At 32.6% G+C, this 26,025-nt stretch overlaps 1 protein-coding gene across 17 annotated transcripts in view; it reads left to right on the forward strand.

Moving 5' to 3' along the window:
* Positions 1–26,025, forward strand: part of spire1a (spire-type actin nucleation factor 1a) — a 98,557-nt gene that overhangs the window by 67,163 nt on the left and 5,369 nt on the right. For 2 of the 17 annotated variants that reach the window (XM_005159622.6, NM_001044847.2), the window contains 12 exon segments: positions 4,422–4,493; positions 4,612–4,776; positions 5,412–5,498; positions 6,500–6,629; positions 13,537–13,584; positions 15,646–15,815; positions 15,899–15,992; positions 19,278–19,420; positions 22,958–22,984; positions 25,153–25,290; positions 25,384–25,454; positions 25,547–25,574. In XM_005159622.6, coding sequence (XP_005159679.1) covers positions 4,422–4,493; positions 4,612–4,776; positions 5,412–5,498; positions 6,500–6,629; positions 13,537–13,584; positions 15,646–15,815; positions 15,899–15,992; positions 19,278–19,420; positions 22,958–22,984; positions 25,153–25,290; positions 25,384–25,454; positions 25,547–25,574 — 1,173 coding nt within the window. 17 annotated transcript variants of the gene reach the window in all.

Here is a 26,025-nt window from a genome sequence, read left to right on the forward strand (position 1 = left end):
GCCGTTTCTTAGCGGATTGATTGCTGAATAACTGGCGTAGTCAGACAGGCATGTTTAGCCCTCTTTAGTACTGAATGTGGCTATTTAAACTGTAACATGTAATCAAATGGCATGTGAACAGCATGTCATATAAGCCTTATCCCAATGAATGTGTTCTTTCTCCTTAGGCATTAGTGTGCATGAACCTGCCTGCTATAGTTTCTCACTGAACAGAGGATATGGCATATGTTCTGCTGTAAATACTGTGCAAAGTTCAAATGAGTTGATTATTGAATGTTTAATTTAGTATGCTAAAAGTTCTGGGATGATGTATAAATTTTAGGTTACTTTAAAAGTGTTGATTTAAAAAAATTGAGTTTTAAGACTGATGTTTCCCATCTATGGAAAGGGTTTACTGTTTTCTGTTTTTTATTTAAGAGAATCTACTCCAAAGCTTTTGTAGACCAATTTCTTTTTACATTTACTGTATATACCTGAAGGTGAATAATAAGATGAGTTTTGCTCAATATGTAGGTTTGTAAGTATACAGAAAACACTGCACTACAACACTAATCAAACAAGCTTCATTTTATTTTGCATTATTCAAAGAACAACAAAACAACATAAGTTTTGCTTATTTTGTCAATTAAAGCAAATCAAATTTTTTTAAAAATTGGAAGAAATGTTATTAGAGCCTTGGAATAAAAACACAAACCTGAGCATTTTGTTCAAACACTACTAATCAGGGCTGCACGATTAATCCAAAAAAGGTTGCAATCTCGAATTGACCCTACAAAAATGGTGACAAGCACATGTTTCAAACACAATAATTCAACTTCAGAATTATGAGTAGTTGTATTCTAATTTCACCTTATTAAAAAAATCACTTTACTGTAAATTAACAACCAGGACATATTTAAAGTCTGTTCAAGTCCACCATTCCAAGTGTATGCAAAATACTGAATTTTAAGCAACAGTAGAACTACACATAGACCTAATATTATTATTATTATTATTATTATTATTATTATTATTAATTATTATTATTGTTGTTTTACCATATGTTTGAGAATAGCAATAACAATAGCCTTCTTGATGATCCTTTATTTTATCTACAGAATCATGGGAAAATCATGATCTTGATTATAAGCAAAAAATAAATAAATAAATAAATAAAAAGAAAAACTTGACTTTTTTTAGCCTGAATCATGCAGCATTACTATTAATACTAGTAAATGTTATGAAATATACATTTAGATTTTTGTTTTTGCTTTATATATATATATATATATATATATATATATATATATATATATATATATATATATATATATATATATATATATATATATATATGTGTGTGTGTGTGTGTGTGTGTGTGTGTGTGTGTGTGTGTGTGTGTGTGTGTGTGTGTGTGTATATATATATATATATATATATATATATATATATTTTTTTTTTTTTTTTTATTGGCATGATCATTTTTACTTCATCAAAGAATTAGCTTAAAATATATAGATTTAAATAGTGCCTAAAGCGGCAGACATGGCAATAGCTGGAAATTATTCTTGTACTACTCACACCAATGGTTTTCTGCAAATAAATGGTTTAAATGGCAATTTTTGCTTGTAAAATTTGGAAGAAATTTTAATAGTAATTTAAAAAAATTAAACAAAAAAGCAGCATTTTATTCAAACACATACATAAAAGGTAAGTTGAAGAAAAACTGATTGCAAGGACCTTATCTAGATTGTAATGTAATATTTTTTTCTTTATTTGTTGCAATTTAAGGCATTTTAGTGAAAAGGCTCACACATGGTTTAGTGGTCAGTGCGTATGTAAATGCACTTCTACAGTACATATACAGCTTTTAATTATACATTAGTAATCCATTATGTTTTTTGAATGCATGAACTCTCTTTGTGCACAAAAACTGCCTGCAGAGGCATTGCCTGATCGGGCAGCAAGTTGCAGACCAGCTGCCAAAAGCTTTTGGAATAAGTGAGTGAATGTTTTAGAGGAAAGGAGGAGTGAAGGACAAGTGGAAAAAAGGAAGAATCAGCTGCTCGGCTCTTTTAATATGAGCAACATTGATACACATAGTCTTGCTCCAGTGATTCAGAAAGTCTCTGAATGTTTGATGCATAAAGGAAATGTTTTCGGATTGTGGTTTGTGATGCAGCACAGTTTAACTTTGATTTAGGAGATCAGACTCTATCTGTTCAGATCTTATTAGCCCAGTGAGTGTGTTTCTGTTCATTCCTGCTAAATCAACATCAGGGGTAATGAGGGCAGCACAAAAGTCTTGATACCTCAGGCTGTTGATGTTGCCATCCACTCTGCAGATCTCTCGCACGCCCCCATACTGAATTTAACCCCAAACCATAATTTTTCCTTCACCAAACTTAACTGATTTCTATGAGAATCTTGGGTCCATGCGGGTTCCAATAGGTCTTCTGCAGTATTTGTGATGATTGGGATGCAGTTCAACAGATGATTCATCAGAAAAATCTACCGTTTGCCACTTTTCCAAATGATCAATTAAAAGTCCAGTTATTATTATTTGTTGCTTTTACAACTGGGATCATCGACAAGATTTTTGTCAGGCAGTCCATGTGCTATATTACATACATGTCGTAAATATCGAACAATAAACAGGTTCAAAATTGTTGAATTTTTTAATTTTTAATTAATTTTTAATTAATTTAAAACTATTTTTTAGTCATGTTTTGCAAAGGGGATTGTGGTAACCCCTTTTATTATTACACAATTCATAAAATGCTTTAAACAGCCTGTGAGAAAAAAAACTAATTTCACAACTTTTGTAGAATAGGAAAGAAATGAATTCGAAAAGGTCAACATATTGATGTCATTATATCTGGTTTAACGTTAAGTTATGATTAAATTTCCTCTTATTACAGTTATGAAATAGTTTACCAACAGGCAGGAGATGTTCACGGGCCAATGTCATCACCACATTGAAATGGTCCATAAAATAAATATAATGCGGCAAAATATGTTCAGACTTATCCCTCTGTTAAAACCTTCAGAATATAGATTTTTAGATAATACATGTCTTTAAGGGGGAAACATCATTTTTGAAAAAACTGATTTAAAATACATTGTCTAATTTAAATTCCACAGGCACAATTTAATCAAATGCAGCAAAAGAAACACTTAAATGGGGAGTTTTGTACCTGTATAGACTAAAAAAAAATCAACAGTTGTTTTTGCTTGCAGTATTTAACTTTAATAAGCAATCTAATAACCAATAGCTAAGAATAGTTCATTGTTCTGCATTCTGACCAAAAGTCTGGCTTACGTCATTTGAGAGTTATAACAAAAAAACTAAACAAATCCTAATTAAACATACAAACAAATAAATCTTTGTATTAATTTAAAGATATACACTTTCATTTGTCCAATGATAGTAACTCTCATTTATTTTGCCATGAATGTCAAAATCACTAAAGCTCAACGAGATGAGAGAATATTCTGGGCTGAGTGTGTTGTGTAATTGTTGCTGACCACTAACTTTAAAAAACAGTGTCTGTCATTGTTGCTGTTGTCCCAGCTTCACCCGGTTTGGAAATGGCCTTTTGGCAGTCGATTAGTGGGTGTGGCTGTATTGCAGACTAGTTAAATTAGTTAAAGACAGCATTAGCTGCGTATCAATTGTGCTTTAATATTGGCATGCTTACTGGTAATGTCTGTCACATGAGAATGAATCGATTTACAAATCAGACTCATCATGGCGACATTGAATGTTCCTCGTTTGACCCCAAACTGAGGACAAGCCAGGGCATTATACTGTATATTTATAATCACTCAGAAATGCTGAAAACATTGTATGGTATGTAGATATTTGGGTGTTTTTTTTATCATCATGATGTATGTATTATAATTTAATGTATTTTATGTTTAAAATATTTTTGGGATAAAAAAATTATGTCCTAATAAAAAGTTTTTAAAAATGTAGTTCTTAGCATATATTTGTATACTATATTATATATTATTATTGTATAATATATTTATGTATTTGGGATTTGAATGACTATATATATATATATATATATATATATATATATATATATATATATATATAATATATAATTTATTTATTTATTTTATTTATTAATTTATTTATTTGAAAATTTAAGATTTTTTTAAATTTTAAAATTAATAAATAAAATTTATTTATTTGTTTCCTGTGAGATAATAATCTCAATAAATCTATTTAATTCAATCAATTATTTATCTTTTGGAAATAATATGTATAAATGAAAAAAACAATAGACAAACTATGTACAAAAGTAAAAAATAACTGTGTTTGTATACATATATGGGTATGGGTATATGTGTGTGTATATGTTCATGTATATATGTGTATATGGAACTTTTAAAATATATTCAACTACATATGTTTGCATTTTTATTCTCAGAATTTGCGGAAGATGGAAGGAGAAACAGAGGAGCCCGTCAGAGACCTGAATGAGCTGCAGAATGCTGACTGGGTAAGAGCAATCCTATAATCCCATTCCCCATGGGCACAATGCATTCAGAGTATGTGCTGTTAAGATCCTGTTTGATCATTTACTTAGACTAAGTACATATTTTGCATATTCTCCACAGGCTCGGTTTTGGGTGCAGGTGATGAGGGACCTGAGGCACGGCGTGAAGCTGAAGAAGGTGCAGGAGCGTCAGTATAACCCTCTAGCCATCGAGTACCAGCTCACGCCTTACGAGATGCTCATGGATGACATTCGATCCAAACGCTACAAACTCCGCAAGGTCATGGTAAGGATAAAAATGCATCAATCAATACTGGACACTCGGGGAAAACATTTCTGTGCATATGATCTCTAAATCTCACGTTTTTCCTCTTGAACAAACAAGCATGAGTCATGTTTTCCCTTTGTACCAACGGCACAGTTCAGTTCACTTTTATTGCAGTTTGTTACGGAGATCATAAACCACAACAATGTTTGCTTTGCTTATCAGAAATCAAGCAGCCTTTTTTTCTGAAGCTCTTTTATAGGCTTGATTTGAATGGGTGAATGACACTTAAAGGAATAGTTCACTCAGCAATGAAAATGTACCATTTACTCCTAAGTTGTGCATAGTTTTGCATAGATTATATTTTAAAGAATGTTTGGACCCACACAGTTGATGGCTGCCATTGACGTCTATAAAATAAAAATATAATGGAAGTCAATGGGGAACCACAGCAGTTTAGTTACTCATGACCTTCAAAGTTATTGAAATATAAGGTTAAAAACATTCAGAGATTTTCCACGTCAGAGTCAGCTCATTACTTGATGGATTCTTTAAACATGCTTGCATTCTTTCCAATGACACAGACAGAGTTTTCTTTCTCATTGTTAACAGCCTGTCTGACCTTTAACCTTTTCTCTGTCTTGTTTTTGCTCTAGGTTAATGGTGACATTCCTCCGAGGTTAAAGAAAAGTGCTCACGAGATCATCCTGGAGTTCATTCGATCGAGGCCTCCATTAAATCCTGTGAGCGTCAGAATATACACAAATACTAATTCAAATTTAGTATTGTAATTCATTAATTCAGCCTTATGCAGTAGGTTTACATGCATTTCACGACAATGATGATAATGATGATGATGATGATGATGATGATGTAATGTGAAAATATACATTACAGCATCAGACCTTTTTTATATTGTCTGAAATGGTTAGTTTAAGAATCCAGTTTCTCTAAGTCACGTTTTTTCAAGAGCCTACTCTGCTCCGATTGGTCAGATTATTGCCTGGTCAATCTTACAATATAATTTATTCTTATCATTATAATAGCATTATCATATGCAATTATGCAGTTGTCATATAAGATATCATTATGCAATTCTGAGTGTGCCTCACACAGGTGAGTGGGCTTGACAAACCACCTGTAGAAAACACACTCTTTCATCTTGCTAATACTTTAACCAACACTTGCACCAGTTTTGCACATTTGCACCAGACAAATTTTTTGCAATCACTGCATATCACTACGAGAAATGCATTAATGAAGTGTGCTTCACATGGGTGAGTGGGGTTGACAAACCGCCTGTAGAAACATCCTTCTCTCTCTCTCTCTCTCTCTCTCTCTCTCTTTCTCTAACCCCACCCCCTTACTCTAGCACTAAATTATTTAACAGTTCCTTTGTATAATTAGCACTTCTTGTGTGTATGGCCTTCTCTTGCTGAATCTATGAATGCCTCCTTAATTTTAAGTCGCTTAGGACAAAAGTATCTGCTAAATGACTAAATTTAATTATATGAAAATTACGTACAACACAGTGATTTGAACAGTAACAATAATATAAATTGTATTTTATCAAGTAAAGCCTGCAGGAAGTAAGACTGGACTTTTAAGAATCAGTGAATCTTTGTGTTATACATTTGGACTTATATTGACTATCTATCAAAGGTGACAGTTTCTGCTAAAATTAATTTGAAATTATACCCAAACTTACAAATGATTGTGTGTGTTTGTGTGTGTGTGCTTTAAGGTTTCTGCTCGTAAACTGAAGCCTCATGCTCCTCAACCTCCGACTCTCCATGAGCGTATCCTTGAGGAGATCCGATCAGAGAGAAAGCTTAGGCCCGTGTCTCCTGATATGATCCGCAGGAGTCGACTCGGTGAGTTCATTTTTCCAAGCTTGCTGTCATAAAAACAGACACTTAAGTAAAAAAAAAAAAAAAAAAAAACATTTTTAGCTGAAAATGGTTTAAAAAAATAAAAACTGCTTTTATTCTAGTTGAAATAAAACAAATAAGACTTTCTCCAAAAGGAAAAAATATTATCAGAAATACTGTGAAATTTTCCTTGCTTTGTTAAACATCATTTGGCAAATATTTAAAGAAGAAAAAAATTCAAAGCGGGGCTAATAATTCTTAATATTTCTTAATAATAATAATTCTAATAATAATTATTAATTTTTCAATATTATTTAGTTTAAACCTAAATTTAAAATTAAATTAAATTTGAAAAAACAGTAATTAAATAACGTAAAATTATTAAAAACAAATATATATTTATTTTTTTGAGCACACATTTTTTAAACATAAATCAATATTCTATGTGCATTATTTACTGAAACAGCATTGTATTTGATTCAACCACAGCTTAATATTGTTAGTTATGCTAAATGTCAAGTATATGAGTGTTGTGGATGGAGGTGAGTATGTGACTGTAGAGGCTCATGTCAGTGTGTCATTCTCATGCATGGCTGCTTGTGCAACACTCAATCATTTGTGTTCTCTAACAGCATCTCTGTTGCTGCCCTGTGTCTCTAATTATTGGCTGTACATTTTATTTACATACTCAAATGTCAAATATTCTTCGCCTATGATTAATTCAGTATATTTTCAAGAATGTGTCGATCCACATTGTTCCAAGGTAATAGATTTACGTATCGTACAGTATCTTTAATTAATATTTACATGGATCATCTTGGTCAATGAATAAATAAATAAAACGATGCCTTTGTTTTCCCAATTATTTCCCTCTGTTAATTGGAGAAAAGTATTTATTTTGTAGTGAAATAAAGTTTCAATTGTTTAATTTCAATGAAAGTCAAGGGTTTTTTTTTTTTAATGAAAAGTATAAAAAGGATAAACAAAGCAGATTTTGTTTCACAACATTCTTGCTCGTATTTACAAAGGGTGCCAATACTTTTGAACATTATTGTATTTGATGCGATTTTGTTTTTTTATGCAGGTTTTTTGCTGTATGATTCAGCAGTTAAGGATTTTAGGGATTTTAGTTTACCTAAAGCTCTCTAGGCTGCTTGCGTGGATGATTGTACAGTTACACAAGCACAAATCTGGCGCTCGTTCCATCGGAGTGATCCATGTTGAATAAATATCCCAGATTTACAGCAGACATTAGATTTGCACATACGGTATTGGCAGTTTGTTTGGTGAAAAGACTCTGTTGTTTTCTCCCTCTGCCTAAAGAGTCAAAGTTCACCGTTTACAGCCTGTAAAGCTTTAAAACTTAAAGGAGATTATCAGAAATATCTGCTGTATGCTGAAAACATGTTATTGTAAAGAACCAGTAAGTTTTAATGATGTTCTGCTACATACTTCAGTATTGAAGTCACCTAACAGAGCTTAAAATGCTCTACTTTCTATGTTCTAATTGGTTGTTGAAATATAATAATTTACACTGTCTATCATTACTTGTTTTAACGAATTGTTTATTTAGGCATACAACAAAAAATAATTAATACATCAATAACATGTCAAGTAAAGTATACCGTGTAGGCAAATACTCAGTAATGTTCTTCTCTATAAGACATACGTTCCAGTGAATGAGATGCTACAACATATTGTTTTCTTTCTATGGTTGAAACATTAATTTAAGGGAACCTATTATGCCCCTTTTTACAAGATGCAAAATAAGTCTCTAATGTCCCTAGAGCAGAGGTGCTCAACCTGTTCCTGGAGATCTACCTTCAACCTACATTTAACTTTCTGAGAATTAATGCCACAAAATCGGTCATTTTTATCGGGATAAATCCCAAACAAAAAAAATCATGAAAAACTAGCGGGACTGTCAAATGGGATTGTGCTTGTTTCAGAAGAGGGCGGAGCAACAAATGTGTCAGCATAGTGGCAGTTTCAAAAACAAGACCAATGTTCTATGATAATGAGGGCGAGATCGTCACTAATGGGTGGGGCTTTCCCCTTTGACGACACTTACAAATGGAGAATGCCAATCAAAGTGTTTATGCAGACTGATATATGATTCCTTGCTAAAACAAACCTTACACATACATTCAAAGACTAGAATATGTGTATCATTAAACCCTTAATATGTGTACATTGACATTATATGTTGTCAGAACGCTTCATAAATCATCAGTAATGTTATGCGAGTTGCAGCTTTGTCAGTTTTACCTGCATACTAAAATGGTCTGGTATGAAATTGTTAAAACGACACTTATTCTTTCTTGTTTCTTAAAGAATAAGCTCAGTTGTAGAAGTGGAGCATCCATTATATTTGACATTGAATGCATTGAACTTGTTTTAACCCATGGCTTTATTTGTCTTCTCCTCCCTCTCTTCACCCATGGCCTCTGGTTTTCTCTCAGTAATGCGTCCTCTTAGCATGTCTGTCAGTTTTGACTCATCAGGTAAAGACTTGGCTTTGGCTTTACCTCAGTATCTGCTCACTCACAGACCCCCGCTGGCTTGTGTGCTTGTGCCAGACCCTTGATGTCACCCTCCTCTGGTGCTGATGTTTATAGCATTATAGCATTAGCATCAGTCATCAAGAAAATGACAAGATTGCTTAGTTCAGGATTGCAAGCTTTGAACAAAGAGTATAGAGTGAGATGCTGTTTGACACTTATTGAGATTCAGTTTTTTCATAATGTGCTTTTTTTATGTAATGCTAAGATCCAAACTACACATTAAAGCTTTTGTTTGTCGCACTTTATCAATTTGTGTTTGAAGATTACAATGCAAAAGATTATATTTTGAAGAATGTTTGTAACCACAAAGTTGATTATTGTTATTGAATTCCATATATTTTTTCTACTATGAGAATCAATGGCAATCATCAGCTTTGTTAACAAATTTATAGTGCAACAAAAGGTCACACTTTATTTTGATGGTTCATTTGTTGAATTTAAGTTACATTGCATCTACATGCCAACTAATTCCCATTAGATTATAAGTAGACTGCTAGGACGGGTTGGAGTTAGGGTTAGTGTAAGTTGACATGTACTTGCAAAGTTTTTTAAAGACAGTTGAATGTCTGTTGAAGGAGCAGTTTTAGCAGTTGTTAAGCAGACAGTCTACTAATACTCAAATTGGCCATCAAAATAAAGTGTAAAAGTGTAAATGCATTAAACATTATTTTTTTAAAGAAAGCACATTATGAAAAGACAAAATCTCAACAATCAACAGTTAAAATATCTATTTATAATGGATATTTTTAAAAGAATGTTTTCCTAAGGTTTCACTTCTACAGCACTGACATTCACCAAACTTCACAGTTTTATTTATACTTGTATTCTGGAGATTTTTACCGAGGAATATGTTCATACATAATTTGTCTGATTATGGTTTACATTTTATTCTACTAAACAAAATGATGCAAACATCTGTTGTGACTGTTCGCAGTATTTTCTGAATTATGGAGTGACAAAAAAAAAAAAAAAGAGATTCCCACAATACTCTCTGTAAAACCTTTGACACTAACATGTCCAGTAAAAACTTAAACAAGACATGAAACTGACTTTGTCCAAGGTTGAAATATTTTGCTTAAAAAGTATGCAATTTAGCCCCATTTTCATATCTTCATAACATTTTAGAAAACTTGAAAAGTTAAAAATGTTTGCAATTTATTAAAAGAGTTGACCCAAAAATGAAAAATTATCTCATGATTTACTCATCCACTGACACTGTCAGTCATTCTAAGTGTATATGACTTCATTCTTCGTTCAGTCAAAGACCATCAGACCATCTACAATGGCAACAGGTGGCTGTTTCTCTTCAACCATCCAACAAAGTGCATCCATGCATAATAACAAGTGCCTCGTACAACTCCAGGGATTGATTAAATGTCTCCTTGAGCATAGGGTTGGGCGATCAATTTGGCATTCTGTGATGTCTAATGTGAAACATCACGATGGACGATAGCATCGTCGACGTAGGTGGTGGTGAATTAATTATTTATGAATAATTAATGAATTCATAACAAATTGGACTGTCAAATCTTCTGACCAATAAAATGCTCTCTAGTATCTAAAAAGCCCCGCTCCCTTCAAGATGCTTCTCATTGGCTTTTCATTTGATCCGCTTAAACTCAACCAATCTCATTGGCAGAGCTGTGATAAAAACAACGATATTGGCTGTTTTTTTTTTAATGGGAGGAGCTACTATATGTCCCGCCCTGTCTATGTTTCAGTTGAGATTGCATCAAATTTAGAGTACAAAATGCACATTTCAAAGCACTACACAGGACATTTAAAGGCTGGAATATAAGGACTTTTTCAGTTTCTTTGCCATGATTTAAAGTCTGGATAAGTTGACAATAGTCAGCATGAGTCAGACTTTAGGGAGTCAGAAATTGACAGAAAATTGTGTAACATATGATGAGCAAAGATTTTTTTAAACAGGCAAAGATGCTTTATAAGATTATACAGTAGCTTGGAGTTGAGTTGATATTGCACAGCAGTATGGTTGCTTGCACTGGACTTTCCTCTGCAATTCCTCCTGCTTTGTGTGTTTTTTCCCCCACCTTCACATCTCCCTGATCCTCTGTGCAGTATGGCTGCTGCTTATGTGTGGCTGCGCTGTGTTTGTGCTTCTGTGTGCTGATGTCACAGAGCTGCTGATTGGTTCACTTATAGGTGTGGCTTACTCTTCTATTGGTTTACTATGTGAATGTCAGGTTCAGAAAGATATGGCAAGACATTTTAACATAATCTATAAAGCACAGTATTTATTTTCATGCTACTAGTAAATATTTCTTTTCATAGGTGCCCAAACATTTTCTTAAAAAGGGCTAAAAATCTAACTTGATTAAAAGTTCTGGACCAAATAATATAGAGCAAACTGTATTTTATTAAAGTTGCCATGGGAGATTTCGTAATTCATTTTATAATATTTAAAAATAAATAGCAAAAACTATTTTATATTTGTACATCTTATAAGGAATGTATCACATTAAAAAATGAACAAAAATCTGTTATAATGGAGTTTAATGCTGAATAGTCGAGTTGCTGAGGTCTTGTACATTGTCCTCAGTACTAAGTGACAGTATTTACATAAAAAACAAAAGATCAATTACATGATTTAATTTGGACATTTCATTTCAGTTAGCTTTTTGTACCTTAACTGTACAACAAACACAATATTAGGTTAAATCATTAATGACATTATCTGTTGTATAAATAAATACCTGTCATTCTCCCTTTCTTGATGGGACGGTGGGCCAAATCAAAGCTTACCATAGGCCAATCTTGGCTCGAGTGTCCTAGTTAGGGTATCTCTACTTTAGATACAAGTACTTGAAAAAAATATAATAGTACTTATTCATTGAATATTAGTACTTATAAGATGCTAGTTTTTATAGTTAACCATTAGACATTGTTACTGATTATTACATAATATGGCTTATTCTGACATTAAAATTATTTAATTTATAAATTCCAGTTGTGACCAGTTCATTATTTTATGTACAGTTATTTATTTTCATTATGTACTAGTACTTCTATTTTAGATGCTAGTACTTAATCATCAATTACTAATATGTATTTATTAGATCTTCATACCAAAATAGCATATTAAATATAATATATTAGCTCTAATTTATTTCATAACAGTATTTATTTATTATGTACTTGTACTTAATGATTAGCTAATAGTATATATGTGGTCAATACCAGTAGTGCACATTTATTAGATACTAGTGTTTATTTGAAATGTTACTAGTAGATCATTTTGTTATTTGGATTTATACTGGATTTTAACGGTGTGGCTCTTCTTACTAATTATTACATAAAACGTAGGAATTTTTACTAGTAATAATTATAAAAGATACCAGTGTCTAATAATAAATACTAGTACGTAGCTAGTTGTACATATAAAAAAAACATTAATACTTATTTATTAGATTTTAGTAACTAAGTTTCATGAGTGTCTATAAATAGCATTTTTAAAAATGTTTACACATTGTTATTATTATTTTTAATGTTTTATTATATATTTTTATTTACTATTTTTATTAGTATTATTATTACGTTATGCTATATATCGTTATTTAATTACACTGTAAAACCCAAACAAAGTTAAGGTAACTTAAACCATTTTAGGAAACCGATCGCAACAAACCATTTAGGTTCAAAACTAATCCTAATGAGTTCTGTGAACTTAATCCATTTGATTAAACGAAGCAATTTAAGCACTGTAAAAACCAATACATGAAGAGAAATCAAACCAACTAAGCATAAAACCCATTGAGTTAAGGCAACTCAAACCGTTTGAGGAAACCGAATGCAACAAACCATTTGAGTTAAAAAAACTAATCTATATGAGTACTGTGAAGTGTGAACTTACTCTATTTAAGTTGAAGTAATAAGATATTTAATTAACCCAATACCTTCAACACTGAGTTCAAAACTCTTTTCAAATGAGTAGAATTAATTTTCAGTACATTGAGTTAACTAAACTCATTTCATTTGATAAGGTTGACTGTTGGATTTTACAGTGCTTGTATTAATTTTTATATTTTTATTATTATATTATTTTCTCTTGTTATAAAAGTTTAAAAAGAAAAAGTGGAAAGTGTTTTACCATGTCTGTCATATCAAGCATTTGTGTTCTTTTCACTCAATACAATGTTTACACACTAGCAGTTAATAATTAGGTACTAGTACACAATGGAAACAATATCTGGCATCTAAAAACCCATACAGTACTGATAGCATGAAAATAAATACTAGTATGTTTTATAGATTAAATGTAAAATGTCATATAAAGTTCTGTTTTGTGCTGTTGGGATCATATTGAAGGATATGTTCCTTTCTAGGCGCAGGCAAAAGTATAAGCACTCCACAGGACTTGTTCAGAAGCTCAGGTAAAGTATTCCTGACGCAAGCATGAATCTCACACTCACTGACAGCTTCTGAAATCAAACACAGACCATGTGGTTGAACAGCAGAGCTCACCGAATTTATTTCTCAATGAGGATTATTCTAGTTTAAGAGGCGTTATGCAACTCTGGGATCTGCAGGCATCAATATTTAATATGCTGCAATGTTTATTTTTATACCATTTTCGTCTCTGTTCTATAAATGTCGCACTTTAGTCTCAGATTACGAGGACTATTGACATGTGGACATTTGTTTGCAGTGTATATTTTTGTAAATATAGAAAATATGCAAATCTAGGTATATTACAAAGTACAGCTATGGAATACATTTAAGAGACCACTTAAACATTCTCAGTTATTCTGGATTTGGAATTCATAGGTAAGTGACTGAGTAAAATGTAATTTTTATTATGGCATTTGGTTTATATTATGGAAAAAATATTCTACTTAAAATATTCTAAGAACAAATGTTTTATATTAATTTTTTACTCAAACCCATACCTAATAAATTCTGTAATCCATAGCTGTACACACATACATTCATGCATACAATGTTACTTTATTTTATTATTCATTTTATTTTTGTTATTTATTTTTTTTTATAAAATAGAATAGTATTTCACAACATTACTGGTTTGCTTCATTTTTCATCAAATCATCAAATAAATGCAGCATTGGTTAGCATATGAGATTTCTTATTAAGATGTCCTCTATGAAAAAAAATCTCACCAATCCCAAGCTTTTGAATGTTTATTTTCATTGCTGTGGATGTCAGCGTTATGTAATTTCATGACTATATTCTACCCTGTGTAATTTTTTACCCTGATCCACTTTGGCCATCTGTTTCTGAGCGTAGTAACCTACAACATATGGTTTTGTTCATTAAAAAAACAATAGTTTTTTGGTATACACCTCTCAAATCTGTTTAGTTGTTTACAGAAACATAAATACAGTGGGGGAAATGAGTCTTGGACACGTCATGTTTTTTCCTGGGAATGATATTTCTAAAAGAGCTGTTGACATGGAATTGAACCAGATTATGCTAAAAACCCACACAATACAAACATAAAAATTTAACAAAACAAAACAATCTTATGTGTAATAACAATGAAATGGCAAAAAGTACTGAACTACTGAAACCTACAAAAAAATCTTGAATGTTCAAAAAAATCTTGATGTTGGATGGTGGAGGAGTGTCGCGGAAGAAAGTGAAGAGCTGGGGGGTGGGTGTCAGTCGCGGCCAAAAATGAAGAGCGTTGGGGAGTCACGAAAGAAAGTGAACAGAGGGCAGGTTGAGGAGGGGGATCGTTAAAATGAGGTGCCGGATCAGATTTCAATATCCTGACAATGAACTACAGAGGGTTGCTGAAGAACTACTGAGAGATTTCAGCTGCTGTCTGGGCCTGCCTTGTTACACCTTTCCTTCTTTATGTTTTCAATACTTTTTCCTGTGTAATTTATTTTTATTATGCATAACTTAATTTGCAAACTAATTAGTTGTGTTTTCTTTGCATATATGGATTTCTTTGGTTGTTACCAACATCTGGTGAAAATTTCAAGTCGACAGAACCTTTAGAAACATGTTTTCTGAGAAAAATGTTGACGTGTTTAATACTTATTTTGCCTGCTGTATTTTTTTTAATTGGTCTAATTGAATGTTGTTTGAGAGATGAACTATAAGCTATATCTGCATTCAGATTTTGTTTTATAATCCTATAGTTCGCTATGTTGTCAAAGAGTAGAGTTTCTTTCCCAGTATCTCTATAAATGTGTCCAGTAAGTGAGGTGGTAAGGTGCCATAATTGGCAAACTATTTTCTGTTTTCCTGTATGGCGGTTTAAGAAGAATGCTTATAAGCTTCAGGCTAATGTTCAAGACAGCCAGACAAATCCAATTTCATAATTTCCAAACAGACAATGCAAACATCCAGTTCTCAAGATCACATTCGACAAATAATTAGGAGTTGTGCGCTGTGTGAACAAAAACCCTGTTTTTCCTCATGCGTTGGCCATCTCTTTTCTTATTGCTGATTATGTCAACACACAGATATCCCAGATGGACCTCGCAAGTTGGCCATCAGCACACTATCTCTGGCTAACGGCACGTCACCGGCTCGAAGTCCTGTGAACGGTGTAGCCGGAGGGCATTCACTGTCCCAGAGGAAAAGGTTACTCAAAGCACCTACACTAGCCGAACTGGACAGCTCTGACTCTGAGGTGAGTGTGCTTGAAATTTTCTGAAGAATCCTGCTGAATACGACAAATATATGCAAATCACCTGCCTCGCTTTCTTCATCCAGGAGGAGCAAAGCACCCGCAAATCTGACAGCAGCTCCAGCATATCCACCTCACTGGTTGAGGACACGTCTCCAGAGTCTGTCATGGGCAAAAAACGTATGTGGCATAAAGACATACTGTTGACGTCAAAATTATTAGCCCCCCTGAATAATCAGTCAAAGAGCCTACAGTTATTTGTAATATGTAGTGTTGCTTTTAAAGGGGTGGTTTAGTCAAAAATGAACATTTGCTATCAATTCACTCACTCTCAGAACATCCGAGATTATTTGTTTTCGCTTAAACTGTTGTCAAAATATTCAGGCAAAATGTAATTAATACCTTTGGCTCCTAATGATACATTTAGCTGAGCGTAATTTACAGCAGCATTACTTTTAATCCGCAGCCTCATTCAAGTGGTACAAAGTTATATCTGGTTCCCAATGAATTACTCTTTTGAACTGCTTCTTTTAGTGGACTGGATGATCTAATTAATCCAGATTCACTGAATAATCTGAAACAATTTGCAGCCTGAGTCAACCCAAATTCACAAGTCAAAACTCACTTTCAGATTTGCCTGACAGCCACTCCGACCAGAGATCCTGTGATGCCAGTTAGAGCCTCATTCATTCAATTCACTGACTTGAAGAAACTTAATACTTGGAAAAATTGCTAAAAAAGTACAGTAAAATACAATCATTTTGCTTCATAAGATCTCAATATGTCTTCAGGAGACAAAAATATTTGTTTTGTGTTGCCTGCCCTGCTGAAAAATCCAGCTTAAACCAGCCTAGGATGGTTGGCTGGTTTTAGCTGGTTGACCAGCCTGATTTTAGAGGGGTTTTGGCCAATTCCAGGCTGGTTTCCAGCCATTTCCAGCCTGGTCTTAGCTAGTTAGGCTGGAAAGTGACCAGCTAAAACCATCTAAGACCAGTTTGACTATCCTGGTTTAAGCTGGACATTGCTGGTTTTGGCTGGGCTCCCAGCCTGGCTAGGCTTGGTCAAGCTGGTTTTAGCTGGTCATCTCCCAGCCTGACCAGCTAAAACCAGGCTGGAAATGGCTGGAAACCAGCCTGGAAGTGGCCAAAACCCCTCTAAAACTAGCTTGGTTGTCCAACTAAAACCAGCCAAGCATCCTAGGCTGGTTTAGGCTGGATTTTTCAGCAGGGTGAAATTCTCCTACCAAAGAAAACATTTTACCTGCATTTTGGATGGCCTGAGGATGAGAGGAAATGAACAGCAAATGTACATATTTTTGTTGAGCTATCACTTTAAGAAATCACTTGATTTGGAAACCACCTAGAAATGCAGGTGAATAGATTGTGAGTAAATAGTTATTTTTAGCTTTTGTGTCTGTAAGTTCATTGGCTTAAGGGTGTGTGGGGTGATGTACCACTTTAAATGTAATTCTAAATGTACCAAAAATGGTCCTAAATGTACCACTTTTTGTTTAAAGATACGATGAAGCTCATTCAAACAGAGATCATCAGAGTGGTTTGGAAAAGTCACTTTGCGCATTGTATTTAGAGCTGCACAATATATTGAAAAAATATTGGTATTTTGATAATAGTATATGCAAGATCTACAGTGCTCAGCATATTTGACTACACCCCATTTTGAAAAATGAATATGAATATTTTTGTCCATTTCACAGTAAATATAGGTAATGTATTTTGCTGCATTTAAACAAAACAGATTTATTAAACAGATATATTTATTATAATAATATTTTAATCACCAAACATGTATAAAAATTGAAAGATAATACAATTAAATTCATGTAAAATATTGCAAAAAAAAAAAAAACAACCTACAAAATGTCAATTAAATGTTTCCATTTTTTGCTTCTCTTGATTTTTCCTGGTGTTTGTAGATATTAGGTTGCTAGGCAACCATCAACTGTTTTCTCAGAGGATGACAAGCTGACAAAACATTGCTGACACTCTAATCAAAGAGCTTAGAATGACCAAGAGGCGACACTCAATAGAACGTTCCATTGCAACAGCAGCGCCATCAACAGCCCCGGATTTCACCATTTTGGAGTGAAAGCGGTCGGCTTTCTATTTGATCTTATTGCTGTCTCGATGGCAAGCAGCTGCTGTGTTTTTTGTTTATTTATTTAAAAAGCGCATTAAAGCTGAGATACAACCTGAAAGACGACAATACAACACTTACTATCACAACCATCAGCACTTTTAATAGTTTATTTTTTAGACTTATCATATGCAATTGTTCTATTAGAATTTTCATTGCTTCGCTCCATCTAGTGACTGTTTCCCAAATCGCACTAGAGTGTCGCCTCTTGGTGATTCTATGCTCATTGCTCTAATACAAGTTTTATTTATGGAGAAAATCACGAAGCACTGCAGTGTTTGAGTGTTCTGTGTTTGTCTGAGATTATTAGTCTTACTGAAATGTGTATTTTCCACCCTAGCTGGAGCTGGTTGGTCAATTCTTTTCACGTGACTCGCAGTGCGCTTGCAGGACTCGTTGGTGCAAGCACGTCACACCACTTGTGCTCAAGCCGCGTACCTCCATTGGAAACAACACACTTGTGAAAACTCTAGAAACACGCGATATGTGAACGGCCCCTAAAAGGCCGCCGTCGTTTGCGATCTCCATCAGTTGATCTTCTTGCACAGATATGCTGGATTCACCAGATTAGTTGACAAATGGGTTGCGGATCTATTCCTTGGCAGTTCACTGGGCTTTTTCCCCTTAGCAAAGAAACTAAAGACATTTGTTTCTTACGCATTATGCTGCTTGTGGGTTAAATTTGGACGCTCGTATGACCAAGATGTAAGCGAGAGAATACGGTCATTTTTCCAAAATAAAAGACTTTTCGAAATAAAAGATTGTTCAGTCTCAGATCATAAATAAAACTGAAATAATTAATGATTTCTTGTGCGGCCTGGTACCAACTGATCCACTGACCAGTACTGGTCCGCGGCCCGGTGGTTGACGACCACTGCGTTAACACACTTTTTTTTTAGACACCCATTAGTCCACAAAGTGGTGCAAATTAATTTACTATTTAAACACTGTGGTGTAAAACATGAAAATTACTGTTGCACCGGTCTGAAAATTGCAACAAATCACACCAAACACATTTTGTGTCTTATTGCGCCGGGTGGATATTAGGGCCCTAAATGTTTGCACCTTTATTTTTAGTTAGCACCTGTTTGTTTTAAGTATGGTCACTAATACAATACACCATAAATGAAATGTTAATAATCATAGTTATTTAACGTAAATAAATAATTTGCATTTTACTAGCATAAGGATAGCATTTAGCCAGTTCGTTATATCATGAAAATTATTGATATCGCAACACTCTACAACATTGCATATTTTCCCAGTATCATGCAGCCCTAATCATTTTTTGTCCTCCATCTTTTTTTCCAGCTCCACCTCAGTTCCTGCCCATTTCTTCCACACCTCAGCCTGACAAACGCATTGCTCCTCAGAGGAGACACTCTATTGAGAAAGAGGCTCCCACCAACATACGCCACTTCCTGCCTCCATCTCGACAGAACTCCAAATCTCTGGTAACTGACACATAACAGCGTTCTTTTTCCATTGTCGAACAAATTCCAGAGCAGTAAATGAGAGTAATTCAACATAACGCAGTCATTTGGTGGTCAGACCTAACTGTCCTGTGTCTTATGAAAATATTATGATATTGAGTGTGGAGAGAAAGAGAGTTAAAAGAGAAGCCCAACATACGGCACCTTAGGATATATTGGGGAAAATATAGGATTGGAATTGCACATAATATCAGCTTTCAGCTTTTTTATGGTGAAGGGTCAATATAAAGATATTCAGTGTATTGTAGGGCATTTGGATGCATTGTAATTAACATATATAAAGCTACTATATTATATATTTATATATATATATATATATATATATATATATATATATATATATAAATCAGTAAGACTTTTTGGAAAGTCTTTTTTGTTTGTCAAGTTCATGGTAAACTAATAAAATGATGGTAAAGAATTAAATTTATCTTTAAATATAAGCTAATACTTGCTATCCGCTTGTTAAGTTGCGATGTTGTTTCGGGTCCAAGCCGCTACTTTTACATTACATTTTTTAATAAAATCATGCTGTACACAACAGTCTGTAGACTTGTTGCATTACAGACATCGATATTTTAACAATTTATTGCAAAATAATCACTTTCTGGCCGTCTAAAATTAGGCATTGTTATGTAAATTTTTTGTGTTCATGATTTTCGAAATTAATACATGGCTTTGTAAACGTTTATTATTAATATTTGTTAAGCCTTCCCATTGGATCCAGAAGCTGCTTTGTGTGACGTCACACTTTACAAGTGGATTATTATTACATTTTTATTAATCTGAGAGAAACATCAAACAAAAGAATTCATTATAAAGTTGCATGATAGTAATAACTAAGGTTTATATAGCATTATAGGATTTCTTATCACATTAATAAGTTTTGTATAGTAGATCAATGTCAATATATATTTTCAGAATTATTATATTAGATTATATAATATTATATTATATTTTTATATTATATTATATTATATTATATTATATTTTTATATTATATTATATTATATTATATTATATTATATTATATTATATTATATTATATTATATTATATTATATTAGATTATATTAGATTAGATTAGATTAGATTAGATTCTCTTATTTTTCTGAACAAAGACAGACTTAAATGATACAATCTAAAATATCAAATATCCTGTAGATAACCAATCCAGTTCTTTGAAGAGGAGCACACAATTTTCAAGGTAGCTGCAATAAATAAAAAAGTAGAAAACAGTTTTTTTTTTTTTCAGATCGTAAACAAGAGACTTCTTTCAAAGATCATTTATTGCCCAAATGTTACCAGTTTTAGAAACTACATTAGCAGTTGTGCTATATTTACTAAATTTTAACTAAAATCTCAGATGAAGCTTTATTCATGGACAGGCTGCTTCGAATTTGGCCATGCTGACTGCGTTTAGTCATGCACTATAACAGATTGTGAAACCTCAGAACTGTTTAGCTCTTTGATCAGTTGTAAATTTGACAGTCATCGACCTTTTACAGGAAAAAGATTTGAACGGCTTCTAGATAGTGAATGATATTGTAGTTGTAGATAGAGAGCTGTAACTGCTCTGCTTCTCTTTCTTGCCTTACACCTAAAGATGTCTTCAGACGGCAAGGTAAATCACTACAATCCACACATATTTCTCATGCGCACAGATTCTGTTACATTATGCTCGAGGAGTCATTTCATCATGAGATGCTTTATCAGCTGGGCAGTTGCTTCGTGTGCGTGTGTGTGAGTGTGTTCTGTGTCTTCGTTGAACAATGTTGCATGGCCACAGCAGAGGAAACTGCTGAAGGAAATGGCCCACACTAAAAATCACTTCAGTTACTGGTTATCAAGGTGATTTTATGATTATGAGGCAAAAAACTTCCTCTTTTTGAATAATGCACAAGTCATGTACAACATTCAAAGAATGTTAGACTTAGATAAGTAATAAGTATGTTTTAGATATGGTAAATAAAAGGTAATGTGATATAGATTTATTATATTACATTACATTACATTACATTATATTATATTATATTATATTATATTATATTATATTATATTATATTATATTATATTATATGATATTATATTACATTACATTATATTATTATAACATTTTATTATTTATTATAACAATATAATTTTATATTATATTTTATTATATTGTTTTAACCTTCTGTTCATTTTTATAACAATATTGTTTATTTTTAAATATTTTTATATTATATTATAACATGTATTATTGTAACATTTTATTATAACAATGTTATTTATATTGAATTATATTTTATATTATATTTATTATATTATATTGTTATAAAATGTTATTTATTATGACAATATTTTTATATGATATTATTTTGTAATATATTATTGTAACCTTTATAAAGTTTTATAACAATATTATTTATGTTACATTTTTTATATTATATTATAACATTATATTATTGTAACATTTTATTGTTTATTATAACAATATTTTTTATTTATATTTTTATATTATATTGTTATAACATTTTATTATGATAACAATATTTTTTATTTTTTATATTATATTATTGAGACCTTTTTTTTTAATTTTTATAACAATATTATTTTTTATTTTATATTATAACATATTATATTATTATAACACTGTATTATTTATTATATTATATTATATTATATTATATTATATTATATTATATTATATTATATTATATTATATTATATTATAATACTCATAGTTTAGAATTTATTAAAGATTTAAGGAAAGGTGTTTTTTCAGTTGTGTCTAAACCGGGGGTGCTCAAACGTTTTCACATGAAGAGCCAAAAACCAAATATCATTGAGAGTCGTGGGCCGAAGATAAATATACCAAACTATATTACATTAAAGTTGTAATAAAACATTACATTTCAGAATAAAAAGAAAACATTACAGCACTATAACTTTTTAAATGATAACTTATTGCAATAAAAATCATAAACAATCACATCGATAACACAGTGGAGTTCAATGTTGAATACATCAAGCAGAATCTGCCTTTGCCTTGATTTGCTCACCAAATTCTCCATTGTTGGGTGACAGTATGATTTATTTACACCGTTTAATTCAAACATTTGATTTCAGTTAACGTTTAACAATAAAACAAACAAAGAATTACATTACATTGGATTTGACAATCTCTAACCCTTCACTATCAGTCTCTCTCACCTCAGATGGGATGGCGGGCCAAATCAAAGGTTACCATGGGCCAACTTTGGCCCACGGGCCTTAGTTTGAGCATCTCTGGTCTAAACCTTTTACATTTTGTTTTTCATTCTGCTACTAGCTGTTTCTTAGGCTTTCTGTCCATTTTTAAGTACTCTTTTAAGAAGATAGTTCTCTTTATAATTGTATTTGTAGAAAGTAATTGAAAACGTAAGCAAATAACATTTAGTAAGAATTGAGTTCTTGTAAATAAAACTCTACAGCCGTTACCTAAATGTCAAATAAAGCCATGTTTTGTTTCTTTGGTCAGGCTCACGCACTAGGCAGCGGTCATGCGGTACGTCCCATCAAGCTTCATTGAACTAATACTGGGTGACGAGGACGTAAAAGCCAATACGAGTTTCTCATTTCATAAAAAAATCATTAGTTTTTATGGCCAGCCAAAGTGATTGAAGATAAGTTTTAGAGATGTGTGTTGGCTTTTATTTGAGCCTTATTAAAGGGATAGTTCACCCAAGAATTGACATTTACTCACTCTCAAGACGTTTCAGACCTTTATGGGTTTATTTTTTTCTGTTACATAATAGAAGAATATTGGAAAGCAACAGCTACTGACATGCAAACTATGAGAAACTGCTAGAACACTGAAAAAAAACTATGGAGTAAGTAAAAGGCTACAGATTCTCAACATTCTTCAAAATATCTTCTTTTGTGTTAATTGAAAAAGAAACTCGAACAAGTTGATCGTGAGTAAATGATGACAGAATTGTAATTTTTGGGTGAACTGTAACTTTAGATTGGGTTAGAGCTGTTTGTGGGCCGCCGTACAGTGTGTATTGGTTTAGCACAGAGCATGAAGATTTCCATTCATCTATATATGCAAATTCTTCATTCAGCATCATTTGGCATTCCTCATTCCTGAACTCAATGTCTCCATCCAGCGTTGTGTTGTGGGTTTCGTTCTGTCTTGTGATTGGCAGAGGGTGGAACCATGTAGAGTCATGAATCAAGCATGAATGTTGTATTTTCATTCTAAAGGCAAGACACTGCTGGCAAAAAGTTTTTTGTGTATGTGTGTGTCTTTACAGATTTTTTTTATGTGTTTAAGGTGGGCATACAACGTTTGAAATTTAAAAAAAAAGTATATAAATGTATTTGTAAATGTATAATTTTAAATGTATTTTTAAAAATTATTTTATGAATTGATTATTATTTTTTATTTATATATTTTTTTACTTGACATAAATCGACAGATCGACTCATTCAACCACACACACCTCACAAATTCAGGCGGACTATTTTTTTGTACATATTTACAAATCAGGAGCTCATGAGCCTTGTTAAGTTTCTAAAAGTTTGTATGCATTTTTTTCAATCAGGAGAAATCACATGAAAATCCTTGATGCTTGTACCGTAGAGAAACTTAGAAGCTGAATGGCTCATGAGCTTTTAATTATTATTTTTTCCCGGGTTTTTCACCTCTATTGGATTGGACAGTAGAGAGTGTCAGGGAAAATTATTTATCATAATTATCATGTCTACAAGCCTTTTTGCACTATATAATGTTCTATATCTGCACAACTCTGTTTTGCACTCATTGCCATATGCCCTTTATGTCATTGTATTTTATTGTTTACAAATTTTTTTCTTTATGTATATTTTTAGACTACATTTTACGTATATTTTTAGATTACATTTCATGTATAATTGTATTTATTGTAAATTCTTCTTAAAACTCTACTTTTTGTATTAATATTATATGATAGGCACCTAGGGTTTGAGAGTAACGTAATTTTGATTCTCTATATGTCCTGTACATTTGGTTGAATTGACAATAAAGCTGACTTTGACTGTTGAAAGCTCGGGGAGCAGAGAAAGGGGAAGGATCAGCATAGAACCTCAAAGCGGGAATCGAACTCTTGTCACCGTGAGCACCAGTGTGCATGAATCGACTCACTAATCACTACGCCATTGGCGCCCACACAGAGCTTTTAATATGCCATAATTTTGAATATGGCAAAAAATATTGTCGGTGTATGTGGAACAAGCTGATCTGTCAATGTATGTGACGTTGAATCAAGAGGAGAAACTCACTGAATGAGCGCTGTATGATGTCAAGCACGACAGGGTTTGCAGAGATCATAGTTTACAGTGAACAGGGTTATGATTCACATAATTCACACAAAAGGTGACCAGGCATACTGATTTACTGAAAAATAAAGTCTATTTTTTGTGTACTAAACATTTACAGGTCATTTCATTTGTTATGGTTATGACAAAGAGACACACAGTTGAAGTCAGAATTATTAGTTATTTAAGTCATTTTAAACATAATATTAAAAAAAATATTTAAATATGTTTACAGTTTTTAATGAATAGAATCAATTAAGGAAGTCTTTAATAACTATTAGCTAAATTTTTAGTGCCTCATTGCCTGCAGTGTCTTGTCTTAAATATGCAGTGTGTGTTTGAGCATTGTGTATGACCGCGCTGTGTATATTTCAGGAGGAGTTCTGCTTCCCTGTCGAGTGTTTGACTCTGACCGTGGAGGAGGTGATGCACATCAGACAGGTTCTTGTCAAAGCCGAGCTGGAGAAGTTCCAGCAGTATAAAGACATTTATAATGCACTGAAGAAAGGAAAGGTACAACATTTATTCATAATTTAATTTGACATGTTCTGCCTATTGTAAATGTACAATTAAGTTGGTTTTTAATTGTGCAAACCTTTCCATTAGCTTTGCTTCTCATGTCGGTCGAAGAAGTTCTCATTATTTACCTGGTCCTACACATGTCAGTTCTGTAAGAGGTGGGTAGAGCTTTTTCATTAGCTTTTAAGTGAAGAAAAACCAAGTAGTAATTTGCAGTGGGATCATAGTTTTTGTCTTCTCCCCCTGACAGGCCGGTTTGCTCACAGTGCTGCAAGAAGGTAAATACAACATCTTTAACTCATTTGCATGAACGTGATTCTGAGTTGAAGGGATAGTTCACACAAAACTGAAAATTCTGTCTTCATTTACTCATCTTCCACTTGTTCCAAATCTGTTTGATTTTCTTTTTTTTTTTTAGTTAAACACAGAAGAAGATATTTTGAAATATGTTGGAAACCAGTAGCCATTTACTTACATAGTATTCTTTATTTTTTTCTATATTGGATTTCAATAGTTATCGGTTTTCAGCATTTTTCAAATACCTAATTTTAGTTAAACTGAGGTTGAGGGTGAATAAGTATGGACAGAACATGATATTTTGAACAATGTTGGAAACCTGTAGCCATTGATTTTCATAATATTATTATTTTTTCCTAATATGGAAGTCAATGGTTACCGGTTTTCTTTTTTTTTTTTTTTTATATCTGCTTTGTGTACAACAGAAAGTCT

Source organism: Danio rerio, chromosome 19 (assembly GCF_049306965.1).
Source record: "Danio rerio strain Tuebingen ecotype United States chromosome 19, GRCz12tu, whole genome shotgun sequence".
NCBI lineage: Eukaryota > Metazoa > Chordata > Actinopteri > Cypriniformes > Danionidae > Danio > Danio rerio.